The sequence below is a fragment of the Lotus japonicus genome, chromosome 5, assembly GCF_012489685.1.
Source record: "Lotus japonicus ecotype B-129 chromosome 5, LjGifu_v1.2".
NCBI lineage: Eukaryota > Viridiplantae > Streptophyta > Magnoliopsida > Fabales > Fabaceae > Lotus > Lotus japonicus.
The window spans coordinates 58,227,730-58,247,014 of record NC_080045.1 but is presented as its reverse complement, the minus strand read 5'-3'; the positions used below and the strand labels follow the sequence as shown (position 1 = coordinate 58,247,014).

Sequence of the window (19,285 nt, the reverse complement as noted above, 5' to 3'; positions counted from 1 at the left end):
ATTTGATGTATAGTTTTCTTATGAAGTATTTGATGTATTTAGAAAACGATAATTAGATGTAGTTTTTAACGGATTTAGCTCATCTAAAGTGAGAGAGTCACTCTAAAGGATAAAGTAAGTAAGTCACAACAACCATTAATATATTGGTTATCAACTTCGAAAAGTCAATAATACCTTCAATCAATATGGTTGTAATACTTATTTTTCCTTCAATCAATATGGTTGTAATACTTACTTTATCCCGTAAAGTGAGTTCTCTTACTTTAGAGAAGTTTGATCGATCCATACACTTCATATTTAAATATCAATTATCATATTTGACAATGCTAATTTAGAGGATGAGTTAAATTTTAGGCTTAAATAAGTTTTTGGTCCCTAACCTTTACCAAATGCTTGGTTTTCGTCCCTCGCCGGAGCAAAGGTAGGTTTTAGTCTCTAACCTTTGTCACAAGATTTGGTTTTGGTCCCTCCGGAGCTCTGAGTCAACGCCAGAGCTCCGGTGGCCCATGTGGCAATGCCACATGGGATTAATGAGGCCAGATGTTATTTTTATTTTTATTTTTATTTTTTTAAAAAAAAATTAACTCAGTAATTAAAAACCCTTGACTCAGTAATTAAATAACCCACTAACTCAGTAATTAACCTAAACTAGTCCCTCACCTAAATTAAAAGACCCATTTAATTACTTCCCCAACCCCAACACAAAAAACCATAGACCTGCAAGTGCAATGACAATTACCCAGTAAACCAGCAAGAAAAAATCCCACCCAACTTTAGCAAAAGCTAGCACGACCCAGGACCACAAAAATACCAACAATATACATGCCAACACAAAGCATTCCATCACAAAGAACTCCTCAGAAACAGTAACTTCAAGTCCAACAAGAAGCTGTCGCAGACATGTTCTAAGATCCAAGAATGCAAAGAAGAGGATTAGAAAACCATTCAGAAGAAGAGTAACAAAATCCTAAACAACATAATTATAAACACAAAATTGAAGAGGAAGATTGGAAGAACACGTCCTGCTCCAACCTCACCATGATGGTTTCTTGCCCTCTTTTTGCAGCAACCGTTCAACAACATGCCGATTAACCCTAGGATCAAATTTCCCCCATCAATCGCCTCCCCCAACCCAGATCTGAACCTTCACTAGAACTTGTGGCTCCAGAGAAGACGAGGAAGACCCATCCCCTTTCTTCCAGAACGAGATCGCAAAGGAAATTAGGGTTGTTGGTGGATTGGGGTTAGATCTGTGTCTTCACTCTTCAATGCAGGGTTTGGATGAGAAGTGTGACAGTGGGGTTGCATTATGTTGTTACTGCAGTTGTGAGAGGGAAGGAGAAGAAGAAAATGGTGGAGAAGAAGAAGAAGAAGAAGAAGGAGGTTGGGTTGCATTCTGGGTTTAAGCTTTTGGCTATGGGATTTTGAGTGTGATTGGTGAGGAGGAGAAGAAGAAGAGGAGGAGGAGGTTGACAATTTTTTATTTGATTATGCTTTTTTTTTATTAAGTTTTTTTTATATTTTAAATGAAAAGGAAAAAATTCCACGTCACTTCATTGAGCTGACGTGGTCATGCCACATGGGTCACCGGAGCTCCGGCGTTGACCCAGAGCTCCGGAGGGACCAAAACCAAATCTTGTGGCAAAGGTTAGGGACTAAAACCCACCTTTGCTCCGGCGAGGGACGAAAACCAAGCATTTAGTAAAGGTTAGGGACCAAAAACTTATTTAAGCCTAAATTTTATATTTGTTGTTTGAGGGTCTTTGAGTTAGATGAGCAGTACCGTCATCATCGTGTTGTTATATGCACCTTTGAGATGGATCAGAGGATTCAGAGCAATATTTTATGTCCACGCCTGAATGTCATGATTCATCCCTCACTACAACAAAACAGGCAGTTAGCGGCGGTTGAAAGTGGGACCGGCGGCGGTTAAAACCGCCGCTAAATATATCTGCCGGCGGTTGGCCAAGCGCCGCTAAGTTGAGCGTCGCGAGAGCTTTAGCGGCGGTTGTGCGGAACCGCCACGCAAACCGTCCCAAGATAGTTTGCGGCGGTTGTAACCGCCGCTAAGATCAATACATAAACGCATCCAATCTAAGAGTTTCCCGGCGATTGTAACCGCCGCTATTTATTTGGTGAACTTAACGGCGGTTTCAACCGCCGCCATGTCTCCAGAAAATTGAAAAAAAAAAGGCTTAAATATGTTGGAGGTCCCTCTAAAATAGGGGTCATTTGGTTAAGGCCCCTACAAAAGATTTTGGGTGGAATAAGCCCCTAATGTGAAAATAATATATAGTGATAAACCCCTGCCGTGAGGTTCCGTTTAATTTCTGATGATTCTGCAAACGGCGCTGACGTGGTTTATATTTTGTGAAAATTATTCAATTAAAGAGGGTGCCACATAAGTAAATGAGGGTTGAAAAAAATAAAAATAAAATAAAAACCCAAGTACGTTTGGGGATTTTACTTGGGTTTTTTACTTTTGAGTTTTTATTTTTTTATTCTTTTCAACCCTAATTTACTTACGTGGCACCCTAATTATTTTCAAAAAATATAATCCACGTCAGCGCCGTTTGCAGAATCATCAAAAATTAAACGGAACCTCACGGCAGGGGCTTATCACTATATATTATTTTCACATTTGGGGCTTATTCCACCCAAAATATTTTGTAGGGGCCTTAACCAAAGGACCCCTATTTTAGAGGGACCTCCAACATATTTAAGCCAAAAAAAAATTGCAAATTTTTTCAACCTGCTTTCTAATTTTGCATACATAATAAATTGATCCAAACAAGTTATTCCACAAGAACTCCATTCAAACAAACCAAAATACTTCCATAAGTATTGTGTAGTAGAACACTAAGTATAAAAGAAATCAATTCCAAGTTCCAACCATACACTAAGTAACGCAACCTGCCAACCTCTAATGATAGAAAAAGCAAAATGCATAACAGATGAGTAAATTCTTAACAAACAGAGAAAGCAAGTTCCAGGATCCTCTTAATGCTTATGAGGGTCCTTGGCAAGAAATGAAGTTTGTGCATTTTACCTCTGCTCTTCCTCTTAAAATTAAGCAAATCAGCAACTCGAAAGAAAGAGAAAACCCAGTTTTCACTGCTTTTTCTCCAGCATGTCAATTATGCCCAAAGAAAAAAATACTCTTATTATTCCATTGTTCTTTACACATACATAATAAAGCTTAGGTGTTTATATATGTTTAGCTAGGAATCCACCTAAGTCTATAAGAAGCATAAAAACAGTTAATCATATTACTTATAAAACAAAGAAGAACCATATTCATCCAACACATTTGGAAATAGACCATGAAAGAGTAAGTTGGAAGAATAATTTATGAATGTTATTTCTTGAGTTTGAATTGTACAGAAGTGATTTACATTATATAGACTTGTGGAAATTACTATTTGCCAAAAAACAGAGCTATATTAAAGGAAGAGCTTAATACAAATATTTATAATAATTACTCAACTTCAGTTTGTTCAAGATTTGAGCTTGGGAAGTGCGAGTTTATATCAGCAGCTTCAACCTAAGTCAAAATGATAGAGTTACAACATTATTCACTATCATCCTATTCCAACCTTAGTGATAAGACATACAAAATGATTATAGTTACAAGAATATAAAAAATCATTAAAGGAATCTTGATACATCAAAGTTGAAGGGACTAGAAGTTACAAAAACATTATAAAAGGAATTACCAAGAAAGCATCCGAGTTTCTAGTTTCAGGAACATTATACGTTTCCATACCAGAACAGCCACCACTGTAGACAGTCCAAGAAACAAAACATAAGCACACATAACAATTCAAAAACTACTAAATGATAGAAAATAACATCAGAGATACAATGCAGAAAAACTATTGGGGGCACTTATCAATCAAGGATTAACACAATGAAGACTCAACAAACAACTAACTAATCAAATATCACTCTACCAATCAAACAAATTTGCCCTGCACCACTCCAGTTCGGTTGAACCCTAGATGCACATCTACAAAATGCTTCTAAATGGAGGAGCCAATACAGACACCCTTGAATTTCAGCTATTAAAATTACACAACAGCCAACTCAAGATCTCCAAAATCGAAATACAGAAACAAATTCCACAACGAAACCAAATAATGAAAAATTCAACTCCAACAAGCACAATCAAGTGCCCCACCGCAAACAAACACACAAGCAGAACCACAAAAGACCTACAATTATTCACAACGCATTGATGAAAAAGAACTTCAATCACAAAACAGAAATGAGGAATCGGCATGTAGAGAAAAGCGAAATTACCCAAAAACAAAGAAGGAGAAAATCAATCAATGCGTGGTCAGCGAAGAGCTTTTTGCAGAATCGGCGTTGTTGGAAGGGGCAAAGAGAGATGACGCAAGAGGGTTCTGCAACATCTTGTGATTGGAATCACGAAACCCTAACCATGAACACGAAACAGTGAAGATGGGAAACCAATTTTCCATAGAATAGATCTGAAACCTACCATGGAGATGATGCGAGACAGAGCGTGGCGATGTGCGTCGAGAAACGAAACGGAGATGAAGCTTAGCCGAGGGAGGAGAATCGAGTTTGAATTGGTTGTAGGTTTTGTCGTGGCTGAGTTTGGTAGCTCGATGGCGTCGTGGCTACTGATGGGTCGACGGTGAGGAGAGGGTCTCGAACCACAGGTGCCATGGTGGCTTAGGTCGATAGGGGTGAACCTAACCTAACATTTAGGGTTTTGTAGAAGAAGGTTGTGTCGTTATGATGAGAGAGGATGAAGATGGAGAAGACGACATGGTAGAGAGGACCATTGTAAGACCCAAAATTTTAGAATTAAATAGATAAATGATTTCCAGCTCACGCATAGGATTCTGTGTAAGCGTGAGAGGAACTTGACTCGTGTTTAATGTTTGGATTAATATTAAGAAGAGGAAAGTTCAGGAAATGACTAAGAATAGTAACATAGTCGTTATAGGCTACGGCACGAGTTTCATTCATTTCTGCCTTAGGGCAAAACCGTTAGTAAACGACTAATTTGCACTTAAAGACACGATGGGAAACTAATTCCAAAAATCTTCAGAGAAATGTTAGAACTTCTCTTAATCCTTCCATAATAAGCGTTTCGATACGAAACCCTGGAATTTACGAACACTCATTTCCGATACCGGGAGGTTTGCCGAAACTGAATCCCTGGTTTTTCTAGAGCTATTAAATTAACCTACGATGAAGACTTTTTCTATTCGGAGCTTCAAACGAAGATTCCACACGCGTACGCCCACTCTAATCGACGTTCCAAATCTTTCTTCAGAAGGAAGTTTCTGCATCCGAGGTCAAAATCAAAAAGTGCATAAAGTGCATTTTAAGCCGGTAAACATTAAAAAACAAGCCTCGAAAACCAAAAATCATACTGATATTTCTTTGAAGAATTAGAAGATTCAGCGGGAAGAATATCGTGTCTAAAATACGTTGGAATCAGTAGGAAAAATCGGAATCGCGAAATAATCATTTTCTCACGTTTTCAATTTCCTATAAATAGGACTTCAAAAAATGAAAAAAAAAAAATCACACAACACACACACACGGCCGTGAACTTCTTGGAGGAAAGGAAGAGATTTGATTTTTTCCGGTTCTTGCCTGATCGTCGCTCTGTTCGTTGCTACGCGTAGGCCTCAAGGTTCACAACTTCCATGCCCAACTTCTACTCACGAAGGTAAGGGTAACTCGGTTTTAGAGTGTCTTTGAGTCTTGCCTGCTTTTATCGCACTGCCTGCGTTTGAGATGAAGATGTTTATATTGATTGGCATTGGATTATGATTATTATGCTTGCAATGTTGTATGCTTGCTTATATTGACTGTTTCTGAGGCTTGTGCCAAATGTTTTCTGAAGGCTTCGGCCGAGTAAACTTATTGAGACGTGTGTCTCCGTTTTCTGAGAGGCTTCGGCCGTTTACTGGTTTCTGTCATTGAACTGAGTTGGTATGCAATTGAATTGAGTTATGTTCGTTGATAATAGGAATAACATGTGGTTACTCTGAATTAATCATTGGTTTGGGGATTGTTGTTGACTGACTTGGCATATAGGCTTTGGTTCTTAAGTGGCGATGAGGTGGGTGTGGTCCCACGTGATTGTCCCGTCTTTCGAGGCGTTATAAAGTGGCAATGACGTGGGTGTGGTCCCGCGGGATTGTCCCATCTTTCGAGATGTTCTAAAGTGGCGATGAGGTGGGTGTGGTCCCACGCGATTGTCCCGTCCGGAGTGGCGTAAAGTGGCAATGAGGTGGGTGTGGTCCCGCGTGATTGTCCCGTCTTGAGAGACGTTGCTGATCGATCCATTTTGGTAGAAGCATATAGTTGCATTATAGGGAACTAACACCTGACCCTATGTTGTTGGATTTTAGTTATTGGTTTATTGATATCTGAATTGATATTATACTGTTGAAGTTTTTGATATTTGAATTGATGTTATATGTTAGGTTGTCGATATCCGAATTGATGTTATATGATTAGGTTGTTGATATATGAGTTTAGTTATGTTGCTGGTTTATTTACCATGATAGGTAGTTAAATTTGAATAGCATGATTTTCTCTTTCATACATGATAATTGTATGGAGTTAACCCTTTTCTATTTGCTATTTGTTGTTTGGGCGCTTAACGCTATTAGGCGATGGTGAGCCTTCCGCTGAAGCATAGCTGTTCGAGTCGGAGACCGTGATCGTGGGCGGTCGAGTAGAGGTGGATGAAGCAGTTGCTTCTCCCTTTTTGGTGGACTATGTTTGAGTTTCTTTTTCCTTATGAAAACTCTGTTGTTTAAACCTTATTTCGCCACTGTTAAAGTGTGCGTACTTATTTTGGAAACTTGTTCATGATGATGTAAGACACTATTATTATTATGTCGGGAACGGGTTGTTGAATAAAGTCTATGTTATATATTCAATTATGTTCAGTTGTTTCGAAAAGGAAAAAAATATATTGTGTTTTCTTAGGATTACGAAATAGTCCTTAGATTTTGTTAGGTAACTAATGTGACTCCTCAGTTGAGAAACCGGGGTGTTACAACCATGGTGGAGAGGACGGAAAACAGACGGTTTGTGAGCGACACAGAGAGAGGTATGAGGGTCTTGGTGAAAGATTGGAATAGAGGGAACTGCAATTCTCTTCGTGCGTGTTGAGGATTTTGGATTTAAAAAACAGATACCGGCAGTTGGAACCGCCGTTAGCATAAAACATTTACCGGCAGACAAGACCAACCGCCGCAAACTGCCAAGTTTTAAATAGGAGCGACGGCGGTTGCATAAACCGCCGCAAAAAAGTGGCCGCTAAATGCCTGCTTTCTTGTAGTGCCTAATTGCATAACAACATAATGAAAGAGCTTTGCTCGCACGATATCCACTAATTCAAAGATCCTCAAGCTGGAAACAAATGACTTTAACTCGTCAACTAAATTAACATTCTCATCATTAATTTGCGTTAGCCTAGCCAATGCTAAACTTTAAAATTTTGCATCAGTCATGAACCTTACACTAACTTTGAACGATTAACATTGACTTTCTTGTCAAGTGAGTAGTTTCAGAAAAAATTGACAATATTATTTTCAATCAAGTTATCGTGCTGTGAGATCAGACACTGTTGATAAATTGTGCTTAGCGTCATTTTTACGTCATTAGCGTCAGTTTAGTTGTACTGTAATTATAATGATGGATGCACCGTGAGAAAACTATGAGTGTCATAGATTTGAAATTTGCTTTCCTCATTTAACATCCACTAGTATTAAGCCAAATACTCAGGTTATTGTTCATCTAGATTATTTGCCACAGGTTTCATACAATGAGTCTCACTATCTCATATAAAGAACAAAATTAGGTGAATATAGACAAAATCCTTTTATATATGGGGGGCTAAACCCAAATTAATTAGATAAGGGCATCCAATAACCAAAGTAATAGCGACACTCCTTGTCCTACATTGATATGCTTTATAATCTTCGTTTTAAGAAAACAAATTTCAATTACAAGACCTTCTTTACACCTGTGATTTGAGAGCACGAGTCCTCAACTTTTCAATTAAAAAACACATTTTAGATGGACAAGTTTTGATGTGACTATGGCACGCGAAACTTTTCAGTAATTATAAAAAAATATGCAAGGCTTTTAAGGGATTGTAAAATCCAAACAAAAAAGAATTAATTGTTAAACTAGAATAATTTGTGGGATCTAGTGGTGGTTGCTTGTCGACATTATATGATCAAGTTATAATAAAAGCATGTTGACTTAATTTCCGTTTGCGGAGGAGTTAACTCGCATTGTTATAGGGCATTACTTTTTCTAGACCCGGCGGCTGACAATAGTGATTGATTCTTTTACTATGAATACTTAGAATAAATAGTTAATGACCAATCATAAAATGTGTTTCATTCTTTTGAGTAAGAATTGAATCTTTACTCTCATAAGTCATAATTAAGAATTCAAGTGAGCAATCAACACGTCAAAACTTGATGGTTGGCATTTGTTTTTTCAATTGTGATTGTGTTCTCTACTTTCTTGTGAGATTCTTCACTTTTCTTCCAAGTCCAAATTCCACTAAGAATTGGGTATTGGTGGATGATGGCCTATAAAAACAATAAATAAATGTGACAGAGAATTTAAAATCTCATTGGGCTGGCGCCCCTAACGTACTATAACATTCTGGATGTTGATGTTTTCTGGAGATGAAATTTTGCATTTGTGCTTTGTTTATACAACATATATGTGAATATATTATTCATGCCAGAAAGTTAAAGTTGTTAAGCTTTTTATGCTAAAGTGGGTTACAAGAAAAAAGAAATGCAGAAACAAGTATATTGTTTCCAATTCTTAGTAGTGTGGTTTTTGTTAGCTTTGAGAAGAAGTGATTGAACCATAAATAATTAAACAAGTTTTTATGTTTTAAATTAAACCTTTTATATGATTTACGAAGAACTGATCATTCTTTTATGTGAAAAATTAAAAATCTCACTTTACATGCTCTTTATGATAATAATTAAAATGTAATATTTCTTGAAGTGACTTTTATTGAAAGATTAGAAAAATGTTTGTGGTTTTCAAAACTTTTAACGTCTGACCTAAATGATGATGTTAAAAGTCGATTATCGAGAATTATTGAGTACGGCCTTAATTAACTCTGTATTATACTTATAAAATCTAATCCTGAAACCATTTTTTTAACACTGCTAGCTTTTAACACCAATAATACCAGTTTTTGGAAAATTACAAAATTATATATTCTTCACATTATTTAGGTTTTCTCAAAAGGTTATGCTTTGCCACATGTTACAATCCATTGAGACAAATAGCATAAGTGTACATATTATGCTAATTTACTCGGGTATAATGATATGCACTGCAATGTTAGCATAATTAAGGGTATGTTTGGATACATGCCGGCCGGTGCTAACATTCACGAGGTAAAAAGTGAACATAAATTAATCTTATAGATTGTCTAAATGTGCTTTGATGTTAATTTAAATGGTATCTAAACACACGCTTATATAGATGCATTTCATATTCTTTTGGCACATTGGTTAGAAGTCTCATATATTGACTAGATATATGGTCAGATATTTCTTTTATATGATAGTTAACTATCACTCTTTTCTAAAATCGTATCGGAGTAGATCAACTAGATTTGTTGATTGGGTCGTCCAGTCCTACAAACCCTAAAAGAAAACTCGTTGTCGGTAACAGTCAAAAGTCATCGAGCAATAACTCGGTTCCGTCAAGTTGCCTGTGACCACGTTAATGCCGCTAAACACTTCGTCGATAACCGATAGTTAAAAGTTTTTAACCAAGCTGTCAATAAGTTACTGATGACAGATATTGTTGGTAACTTACCACCAAACAAAGCCGGTAACTAATTTGGTAGGCCGTAAACGGAAAAAGATTGTAACTTACTGATTTGCCTGGACGAGAGCAATTCTTTCTGTTGCAGATAAATATGTCACCTTCATCACAAGAACTTCCTCATTTAACCTATTCTAGACAATATTGTGATCCATGATCATCTTACTTCTATATATATGTGTTCCTGAATCACAACAAAATAAATGTGCATTCTCACCAATAAGATATTTATTAACTGAAGTCCAGATAAAAAATGTAATGTTGAAAAATGTTGATGTTGATATAGTACCGTCACAGATAAGAAAGTAGAACCAAGAAATAAAAATCATGACAAATAATGCCAAGTGAAAAGGATCATGATGTATATTTACCTCAAGTTCTTCTCTTAGCCATTTTCTTGGCATTTATGGAAGTTTTCCATCCCCCTCTATTTCACCCCTCTCCCAAACAGACAAAGGTACCACTTTTCACTCATTTCCCTTTCTAACAATTCAACTTCACTCCTTCCAAATTACCTTCATCCAAACATAATGTGAAAATTTTACTTCATACCTACGTTGGTTTCCCTTTGCACCACGACATAACTAGCATTTCAAAAACCGTCTGCTGGGTCCCTTGAATAACTCATGGTCAGACAACCTTTGCAACTCAGAATTCAGGAATCCAAGGCAAGAAGAATGAGAATGGATAATCAATTCCAAAAAAATAAAGCAAACACCTGAGTCCAATACAAAGCCTTGAGTTGGGGAACCTATTAGAAAAGCCTTTGCTTATAAACCTATTAGAACTTGTGACCCAAATAGAAAAAGAAAAAAAAAACTATCACAATAAATAAAACACATATCAGAACCACAATATTTCGGCCCATCTTTGAGTTGGGGAACTACTACCCTAAGTAGCCCTAACCATTTTCCCCCTAATTAAGACTTAATGAAACCAAGCCACAATTACTAGAGATATTATCAAAATACGTCTTAAAAATGATAGAGTAATCAACATCCCTGAGTTTGCTTTTTGAGAAAAGTTAAACCAATCTGAAATTCTAAGATGATATCGTACATATTCTAGATTCATTTATTAGGTCACATGTAAGCGAGTCGGCCGCAAATATTCAATCATGCAAACTTCACGCTCTATATGTCTAGCCACAATGTGGTTGTTTAGTTACGTCATAGAATGGGGTAAAATGATGTAAGTTTATAAACTATAGGACATGACTTCTACATGAATGTAAATCAAATTCTGTACTCAATATGTAACCAAATATGCACTGACTCAAGCTATCAAAAGTAGCATTACCTTGAGCCCAAATTTTATGGTAAACTTGGGTATTTCATTCTATTTCAATCATGCAGATATTGGTTTTTAATGTTTCATCTTCAGCGACAAATTTCCTAGAAAATCAACCATAAAAAGGCCATTATTGCTACTATTATCAACAAAAAAGACCAATTACTGTGTAAAGGAAAATATGATAAATGCCCTGTTTTAAACAGAAATATTATAGAAGCCAGCATCCAAGTTATTGTAGTTTATGGTTGTGGACTTATGGCTTTCATCACCAGAACGGAAATATGATTACAGAAAATGCTACAAAGCTCACCATCCTGGCTCACCACCAAATTGACCATCAAAAGTAACAGAAAAGGTAAATGAAGTTCGTAGGGTGATGATCGTGTGATCTCATTGAGGTTACAAATGAAGAGTAATGTTAAAATATAGAGAAAATAAGAAAATGTAATCTAGTCAAACCTTACAAGCACGTTGCAAACCCCCGCCTAGACAAAACCCCGCCCACCCTCTTTTTCAAAAAGAAAAGCATACTAGTAGTGAGAGAAAGAGGTAAAGAAGAATGAGATTGCACATAATCGCTGTGAATCTGTGATACTATTCATAACTAAGAATGCAATAGCTAAAACAAACATCAAGGCTCAGACACTTGATACATGTTACCCCCATGTGAAATTCTCAAGGATCATCATCCCTGTACAAAAGATTTGAACGGAGCACCAAACCAGGTTATATGAAAAGTATGAGATCTCATTATGCTCTTGATCTAGCAGAGAGCCTTCAGATCTTCTGTCTGAGAGTCACGTCAAGTATACCAATAGATATCTTTGGATTGTAATGTTCATCGGTATCCACTTCTTCGATTTCCTGGCACAGGGTTATGCAACTTTCAATATCAACACTAATCAGGAAACTCTAATGTTGATTATGCATAATTTGCAGCATTTAAAAACCATACATATTTCTCATTCTCAGAAATGCAACTGATATTGAAACAGCTTGATGTATTTTTAACCGAAAGTCCAAATATGAGCAAATCTCAGAATATACTCCATTCATACACATGTCAAGATTAGTATGGTATCAGCCTTCTATAATTTTTATTGTCTTTATTACTAAGTTGCAAAATTTAATTATAGATACTTACAAAGAAATAAGACATGACAAAATAAGGAACAAGATTAAAAAAAAAAAAATCCACCCACAATATTGCAGACACAACAATAAGATTAAAGAAAACTCAGTTACCTGAACAACATCCTCTCCCTTGATCACTTGTCCAAAAACAACAAGTTTCTCGTTTAGATCTGGTATCGGTGCGGTTGTAATGAAAAGATTGAATCCTTTGTTGGTGTGCTTTCCCTTGGAAGTTCCAAGCATGAATGCTTCATGTTTCATACTAGAATAATCATAATACCACTTATTTAGAAAATCATGCAACTCACTGGTAGATCATCATTAGTATTGTCTATGAATATATATATCAGAAACTTGAATTATAAAAACCAAAAGAATGAGAAAACCTTGTAGATTGCTTTCCTCTCAAGCTCCAATCTTCAGTAGTTCCTGTTCCTTGGCCATCCCCTGCCTGAATCACGTAGTGCTTAATTACTCGATTAAAAAGCATCCCCTTGAAGTGCCCCTTTTGACTGCAGAACAATTATAGTTTAAGTTGGAGGCATAAATAGATTAAAACATATTTCATGTAGCAAACCACTTATGGTGAAGACACTATTAACACAAATTCATACGAACAAAAGTTAATGAACTATTAGCCCACCCAAAGAGCAGTACTGAGCAGTAAAGTTATGATTCATGGCATGAAAGTGTTGTTTCCATAACCAACCATGCTCTCCTAGCTACCAGAGGATACATCCATTTCAGGATGCTATAACAGGATTGTTATATTGAGAGATATAGTAACACTTCGGTAGAACTTAACTCACTTTTCAGTTTTCACAACCATCACACTCGCACAGCATGGCTTCAAAAAACCTCATATATTTCTACCATAAGCAACTCTACATGCATGAAACTGTAAGCGCACATATTTAACAAACTAAAGCAACTTCCATATAAAAAATACAAATTTGTAAAATGTTATAGCAGGTTTTATAGAGCATGTTCAATAATTACTACAGTTGAAATTTTAGTAAATTAGAGGAGAAAGGAGAGAATATAATACACTAGTAAGACTGAACAATCATGACATCAGATTATGCTAAGCAAAAACATTATCCCACTAAGTGAGGTTGGTTATACAGACCACACTACATCATAACGCTCGAACGAAAACCAGATTTTGAGGGATATTATTGATAATGAAGTCATTTTAACAATATCTTCCAATGTTATTTTCGGCCACCCTCTACCCTTCTTCACAGGACTAAAGTCCTTGTTATCAACCCTTCTCACCAGTGCCTCTAAAGATCTTCTTTGTACATGTCCATACCACCTTAACCGATTTTCCGTTAACTTCTCCAGGATAATCATAAGTGTCGCCCCAATGTCTCCTTTTATACGATTATAGCGTATACTATCACTTCTAGGGTGACCTCTCATCCATCTTAACCTTCTCATTTCTGCTACTCCAACTTTTTCCTCATGTTGTCCCATTAAAGCCCAACATTCGATACCATAGAATAGATGATAGGAGATCTTATACGACAACATCATCAACAACAACAAAAGCTTTATCCCACTAAGTGAGGTTAGATATATGGATCAGACTGCGTCATTGAGCTCAGTAAAACATCAGATTATGAGGAATATTATTGATAGCAGGTCTTTAACGATTCGATAAAACTATCATTTAAGCTTGGTAGGTACTTCGCGGTTGCAGATAACTCCTTATGTTTTTCTCCACTTTAACCACTCAGCTTGATATTTGTGTGTAAAATCTGTCAATTTCCCCATTAACATGTATAATAGATCCAAGGTACTTAAACAGTGAAACTTGTGGTATGATCTGGTTTCCAAGTTTTACTTCTAGATTACTCCCTCTGTTCCTATATATAAGTCATAAATAACTAATTCTCTTAGATTAAGAAAATTAGTTATTAGGAATAAATTTGTAAAGAAAATGATTTACTTTCCTAGATTACCCTTATTTACTTTCCTATGATTTTCTCTCTCCAAGTTAATACTTCTAAAGTTTATCATCTCTTTCATATTAAATATGAGGGTGAACTTGGAAAATATTATTTAATGCTTCCTAGATATTAGAAAGTGACTTATATTTTGTAACAAATTATTTTCAAAAAAAGTGACTTATAATAGGGAACGGAGGGAGTACTTCCAAATTTGTCTTACTAAAATTGCAATGCACATACTCTGTCTTACTTCTACTTAATCAGAAACCCTTAGATTTCAAAATCTTTCTCCAAATCTCAAGTTTAGAATTAACAGCTTCCCATGATTCTTCAATTAGAACTATATCATCCGCAAACATCATGCAATTAGGAATGCTCTTCTATATATCCTTGGTAAGCATGTCTAAAACCATATTGAACGGGTACGGACTTGAGGCTGAGCCTTGATGTAAACCTATCCTTATAGAGAAGTCATTAGTCACGCCCCAGGAACTCTCACACTAGTAGTTTCCTCCTCGTACATGTCTCGTGTAACTCAAATATACACTACACGAACACTTCTTTTCCAATGCCTTCAACAACACTTCCTTTGGCACACGATCATATATTTTTTCTAAGTCAATAAAAATCATATGCAAGTCACCCTTTTTTATTCGTAGGTAGATGGCTTCTGTCGTAAGTAATATTTTTTATTGACCTAATAATATTCTCATTTATACTAAAAATCTAGTATAAGTCAATAATAATAATATCCTATAATATTCCACAAGTTATTACAACAATGTTCAAAATCTCAACATTTTAACTGAACCTATTTAAATTTGTGAAATGTTTGTGCACGGTGCAGCTTATGTACAATTAACCTAGCACTGTGGACTTTGAAACACGTACAAATTAAAGCATCTATAGCTAATAGGTTTGGATCATGCTCTACAAAAATCTTATTGCACTTTCGTCGACGTACACTGTTATTTGCAGAAAAATAATGTTGAACCATAGCACATCATGCTTCAATCCATCAAAGACAGAAGATCTATTTGCAGAAAAATAGTGTTGAGCCAAGGTGCAAGAAACTCACCATAAGTCAATGAATTCATCAACAACTTCAGGAGCGCTTTCCTTGTGAAGTTCTATTACTATAGAGCCTTTAGAGGTATTTACAACCTATAATAATGAAAAGGGAAACCAAGTTATAAGATAAAATTTCATATCATAATGTACCTTCATTACAAAATGTTAAAAACAAGGAATTACATCAATCTGGAAAATGAAACTTACAGCATATCCAGGTAGATCAGATTTCCTTGCGTCCAAAAAAGCATCACCCTAACAAAAAGTAGCTTGAATAAGATAGTATTCTATTCATAAGTTAAGAAACTATTGTCGTTGCAACAGCCCTATTTCAATAGGCATACTCAAACACAAACACACTCAATTACAATATACACTTGTCAGATATAATGAAGAAAAAACTTGGCAGCGGTATCAGATTAGATAGCAAGTAAATATAATGCATTTAAACATTTAGCAGGAGCAGAGAAATGAAAACCCTCTATAATGAATTTAAGGATGTACCTCGGAGACTGACAAATGATTGTCTGAGTTAAACCTCGACCTGAATGCAGGTAAGAAAATAGTAGTTAGGTAACAAGATAATGCACTTCTGAAGTTCCAATTCTATATGATAAAATGGAACCCATCCTGTTAAAAATCAATTCTCATCACCATAATGTCCTTATCAGTAATAAAAATACTAATGCTTATATTTTATCTAAATTAATCTTGTTGAAATAAAATCATACTAAAATTCAATAGAAAAATGGAAAAGCTTTCGAACATGTTCAACAAACAAACTTTTTCTGCCAGAGACAGAGCATAAACTAAAGTGACATCAGAATAAGGCTAAAGGTTCAATCACCACAAAATACAGGGACAGTTATGGTTCAATAAAGAGAGTGGTAGAATAAAGACTCTAGCAACCAGATCCAATTTACTGACATTCCTTTAACCGGCAGAATACTGACATTCATGAGCAACAAGTCTAGATAAAACTAGTCATGTATCAATTTCTAACACATCTTTCATTGTTTTCTATTTAGGACAGACTTATATATAACATATAATATATATATATATATATATATATCACTTATCATTTCTCGTTTTAAGAATCTGCCTTCACAGCTAAAACGGGAAATCTTTCACTAACCTGTTGGACCAATGTCTGTACGAAGCATAAAGGAAAAACACAACCAAGACAAGAATCAAGCCGTAAAACATCATAGTCATGGGACTTATGCGAGCCGGCCCCTTCTTCCTTTTGCTTTGCTGTAGCAGAGCCTGAGGTTTGATCCTCGCCATTTTCCCTAATCTTACAGTAAACAAAAACAAAAACAAGTGTCAGAAACTTCAACTCAATCAAAACCAAAATCATTATACAATAATGACAGCAACAAATTATAAACCACACAATTAATTCAATACCAATATCATCCAAACCTGATAACTAAACAAATCAAACATCAACTAAACCTTAAACCCCCATCTCAAAAAGCTTGAAAATTTCAACATGTCTATAAATCCTTACAATCATGTCCAACCCATAGGAAAAAAAAAAACTCCCTCTCAAACTCATCAAGACAAACCCATAATCATAGACAAATTAAGATCCAAAAATATGGAGGCAATTGCATCCACTACGATTTATTCAAAGACAATATTTTTCAGAAAAAATAAGGAAAAAAAAGAATACCCATTAATTATAAGAACCCAAAAATGGAATAAACCTTAACTTTCCTAGTTTAAGAAGAAAAAAGAGATGGTGGAACCTGCGAGAGCGTGTGAGAGTTCCGGCGAAGAGGAAACAGGGAAGGATCGCAGAGACGTAGAAGCAACGATGCCGGATTTACAGAAGGAACGTCAACGTTTGTGTGTGATGATGATGAGGGCTTGGTTTCGATTCGAAGATGAAAAGAGAAGCTTTGGTACGAGATTTGGAACAGGGTTTTTTCCAAGAATGTTGTGTCATTTTTATTATTTTTTATGAGAATTTATAAATATTATTTATAGGAGATAATAATATATTAAAATTATATACTCCAAAATAAAATTGAGAATACATTATTTCGTTAAATTAATTATAAATAAATAAATATGACTATCAATTTTGGGAGAGCTTATCTGATAGCATAATTGTTTATGTCAATGTTTGGGAGAGCTTATGCAGACAGTTTATGTCCTATCATAAGTTGTTTTGAACTTATTTTCATAAGTTATTCAGGATAGCTTATAAAAAAGAGTTTATGATTATATATAGTTTATTTTCAATTTATTTTCATAAACCTTTTAAAATAGTTTATGAATAAACACTTATGACATAAGCACTTATGACTCATAAGCGCTTAATTAAGTTGTTTTCTCAAACGGGAAGAGTAATTGTAAAATTTCTCTCTTGTACTAGTCACTACTTATTTTCGCATGCATATTGTAATTTATGAAGGTTACACTTTTAAATAGTTTTGCACGCCATTTTCTATAAAATAAAATCATTGTATTAATCATATAAATATATGGAAGATTTTTTTTTTCAAAATTAAGAGCTTTTATTTTATTGTAATTAGATATAAAATAAAAATCTCCAGAGGTAATTATAAAAGTTAAACTTTCTTACTCACTTGTGTTTTGGGGAATTGCAATAAAATTAAAGTAATTATATTGTTAAAATTCTGATGTTAATAAGGACAGTTTCTTTGAAACCAAAATCATGTAACTTTTACTACAACCAATCATATGCTTGGGTAATGTCAAAATGAGCTAACTACTAGTAGTAGGCCTTCATCAAGGACAGAAACTTGGCCTCTCCATGAAGCAAGCAAATGTGACCAAAAAGTGTTTTGATACACACACCCAACCAATTCCAAGCCATTGTTCTTATCTTCAACATCAACATCTTCATTTAGCTTGTGTTTGAAGAAACAATGGTCTTATAACAAAATCTAACAAACATGTTAGTTTAAAATTGATGGAGAATGTATCATTATTACTCTTTAATGGACGTTATCTATCCCCTAAAATTTAATACTCCCTCCGTCCCTAATTATAAGCTAAAGTTATGACTTATGTTTTGTCACTAAATATAAGCTAAAGTTGTAAAAGCTAATATTTTTTTACATATTTATCCTTGCAATTATTGGTAGTGGAGCACTATTAGTAGTATAATGATTAAAAAGTGCTATCTTAAATATGGGTAGTCATGAAAAGTTGTACTTTTTTTTGAAAATCAATGCATCAATTAAGACTTTCTTAATAAGCGTGATTTTTACAACTTTAGCTTATAATTAGGGACGGAGGGAGTACTATATTTTGATTTGGTGAAAAAAAGAAGATGATCCAATTATCATCACAAATGATTTGTGAAAGTCAAATACTTAATAAGTCATACTCATACGAACCACCAAACGCGTAGATGAACTGACACATGACTATTTTAGTTTAATTTGTGACCAATTTAACAAATCAAAAAAGTCATACTCATAAGAAAGTATCACACTAAAAAAATGTCATTTTAGCATAAAAGATTACCAGCAGCTCTCACTCATACGTTAAACTTTTCTAGTTAATATCGACCAAACCGACACAAAAGTAACTTTAAGCATTGTTTTTTCTAATTATGTTCCACTTAAATCCAATTGACGCTAATAAGTATCGGCTTTCCAACAATTATAGTCGATTATGATTGAGGGTAAATTAACCAGGCAAGTCTGCTCCTGGTTACCATTCATTAATTAACGTCAATTTTCACCGACACTATATGTCACCTGTCAAATTACCATCGGTTATAAACTTGGTCCGAGCACATTTAACTGACCCACGGCTGAGCGTTGGGTGATCTGACAGTAAAGTTTCTCTTTATAAGTTCTCCTAGACTTTAACTCATCTCCATCTACACCCTTAGTCTCGCGTCGTTGCCGTCTGGCATCCCTGACTACCCTCGTCGGGAATGCTATACCATGAAGGCGAAGGTA

General features: G+C 35.3%; 1 protein-coding gene and 2 long non-coding RNA genes across 4 annotated transcripts; 1 reads left to right on the top strand and 2 right to left on the bottom strand.

The window, feature by feature from the left end:
• Positions 1–3,452: 3,452 nt before the first annotated feature.
• LOC130718798 (uncharacterized) lies at positions 3,453–4,693 on the bottom strand. The gene is made up of 3 exons (XR_009012797.1): positions 4,303–4,693; positions 3,717–3,780; positions 3,453–3,544 (listed from the first exon to the last, which is right to left on the bottom strand). It is a non-coding gene; the product is annotated as an uncharacterized LOC130718798 (long non-coding RNA).
• Positions 4,694–5,237: 544 nt separating this feature from the next.
• On the top strand, positions 5,238–6,938 carry LOC130718797 (uncharacterized). The gene is made up of 2 exons (XR_009012796.1): positions 5,238–5,713; positions 6,666–6,938. It is a non-coding gene; the product is annotated as an uncharacterized LOC130718797 (long non-coding RNA).
• Positions 6,939–11,365: 4,427 nt separating this feature from the next.
• Positions 11,366–17,281, bottom strand: LOC130720276 (peptidyl-prolyl cis-trans isomerase CYP21-4-like). 2 transcript variants are annotated; one of them, XM_057570901.1, is made up of 8 exons: positions 17,090–17,281; positions 16,471–16,632; positions 15,837–15,876; positions 15,540–15,587; positions 15,340–15,425; positions 12,693–12,818; positions 12,418–12,568; positions 11,366–12,036 (listed from the first exon to the last, which is right to left on the bottom strand). In XM_057570901.1, exons 2-8 carry the CDS (start codon positions 16,620–16,622, stop codon positions 11,950–11,952), a joined length of 690 nt encoding a protein of 229 aa, XP_057426884.1. In that variant the 5' UTR covers positions 16,623–16,632; positions 17,090–17,281; the 3' UTR covers positions 11,366–11,949. The 2 variants fall into 2 exon arrangements, with proteins under 2 accessions (XP_057426884.1, XP_057426885.1); XM_057570902.1 differs by having other exon boundaries at positions 16,471–16,627.
• Between the last annotated feature and the right edge of the window lie 2,004 nt (positions 17,282–19,285).

Bases quoted from the DNA above. Each gene is read 5' to 3' on its own strand.
- LOC130720276 (XM_057570901.1), bottom strand. From the start codon at position 16,622: ATGGCGAGGATCAAACCTCAGGCTCTGCTACAGCAAAGCAAAAGGAAG. The intron at 15,426-15,539 runs GTAAGTTTCATT...TCATTATTATAG, and splicing joins CTGATCTACCTGGATATGCT to GTTGTAAATACCTCTAAAGG. The intron at 12,037-12,417 runs GTAACTGAGTTT...ACCCTGTGCCAG, and splicing joins AGGGAGAGGATGTTGTTCAG to GAAATCGAAGAAGTGGATAC.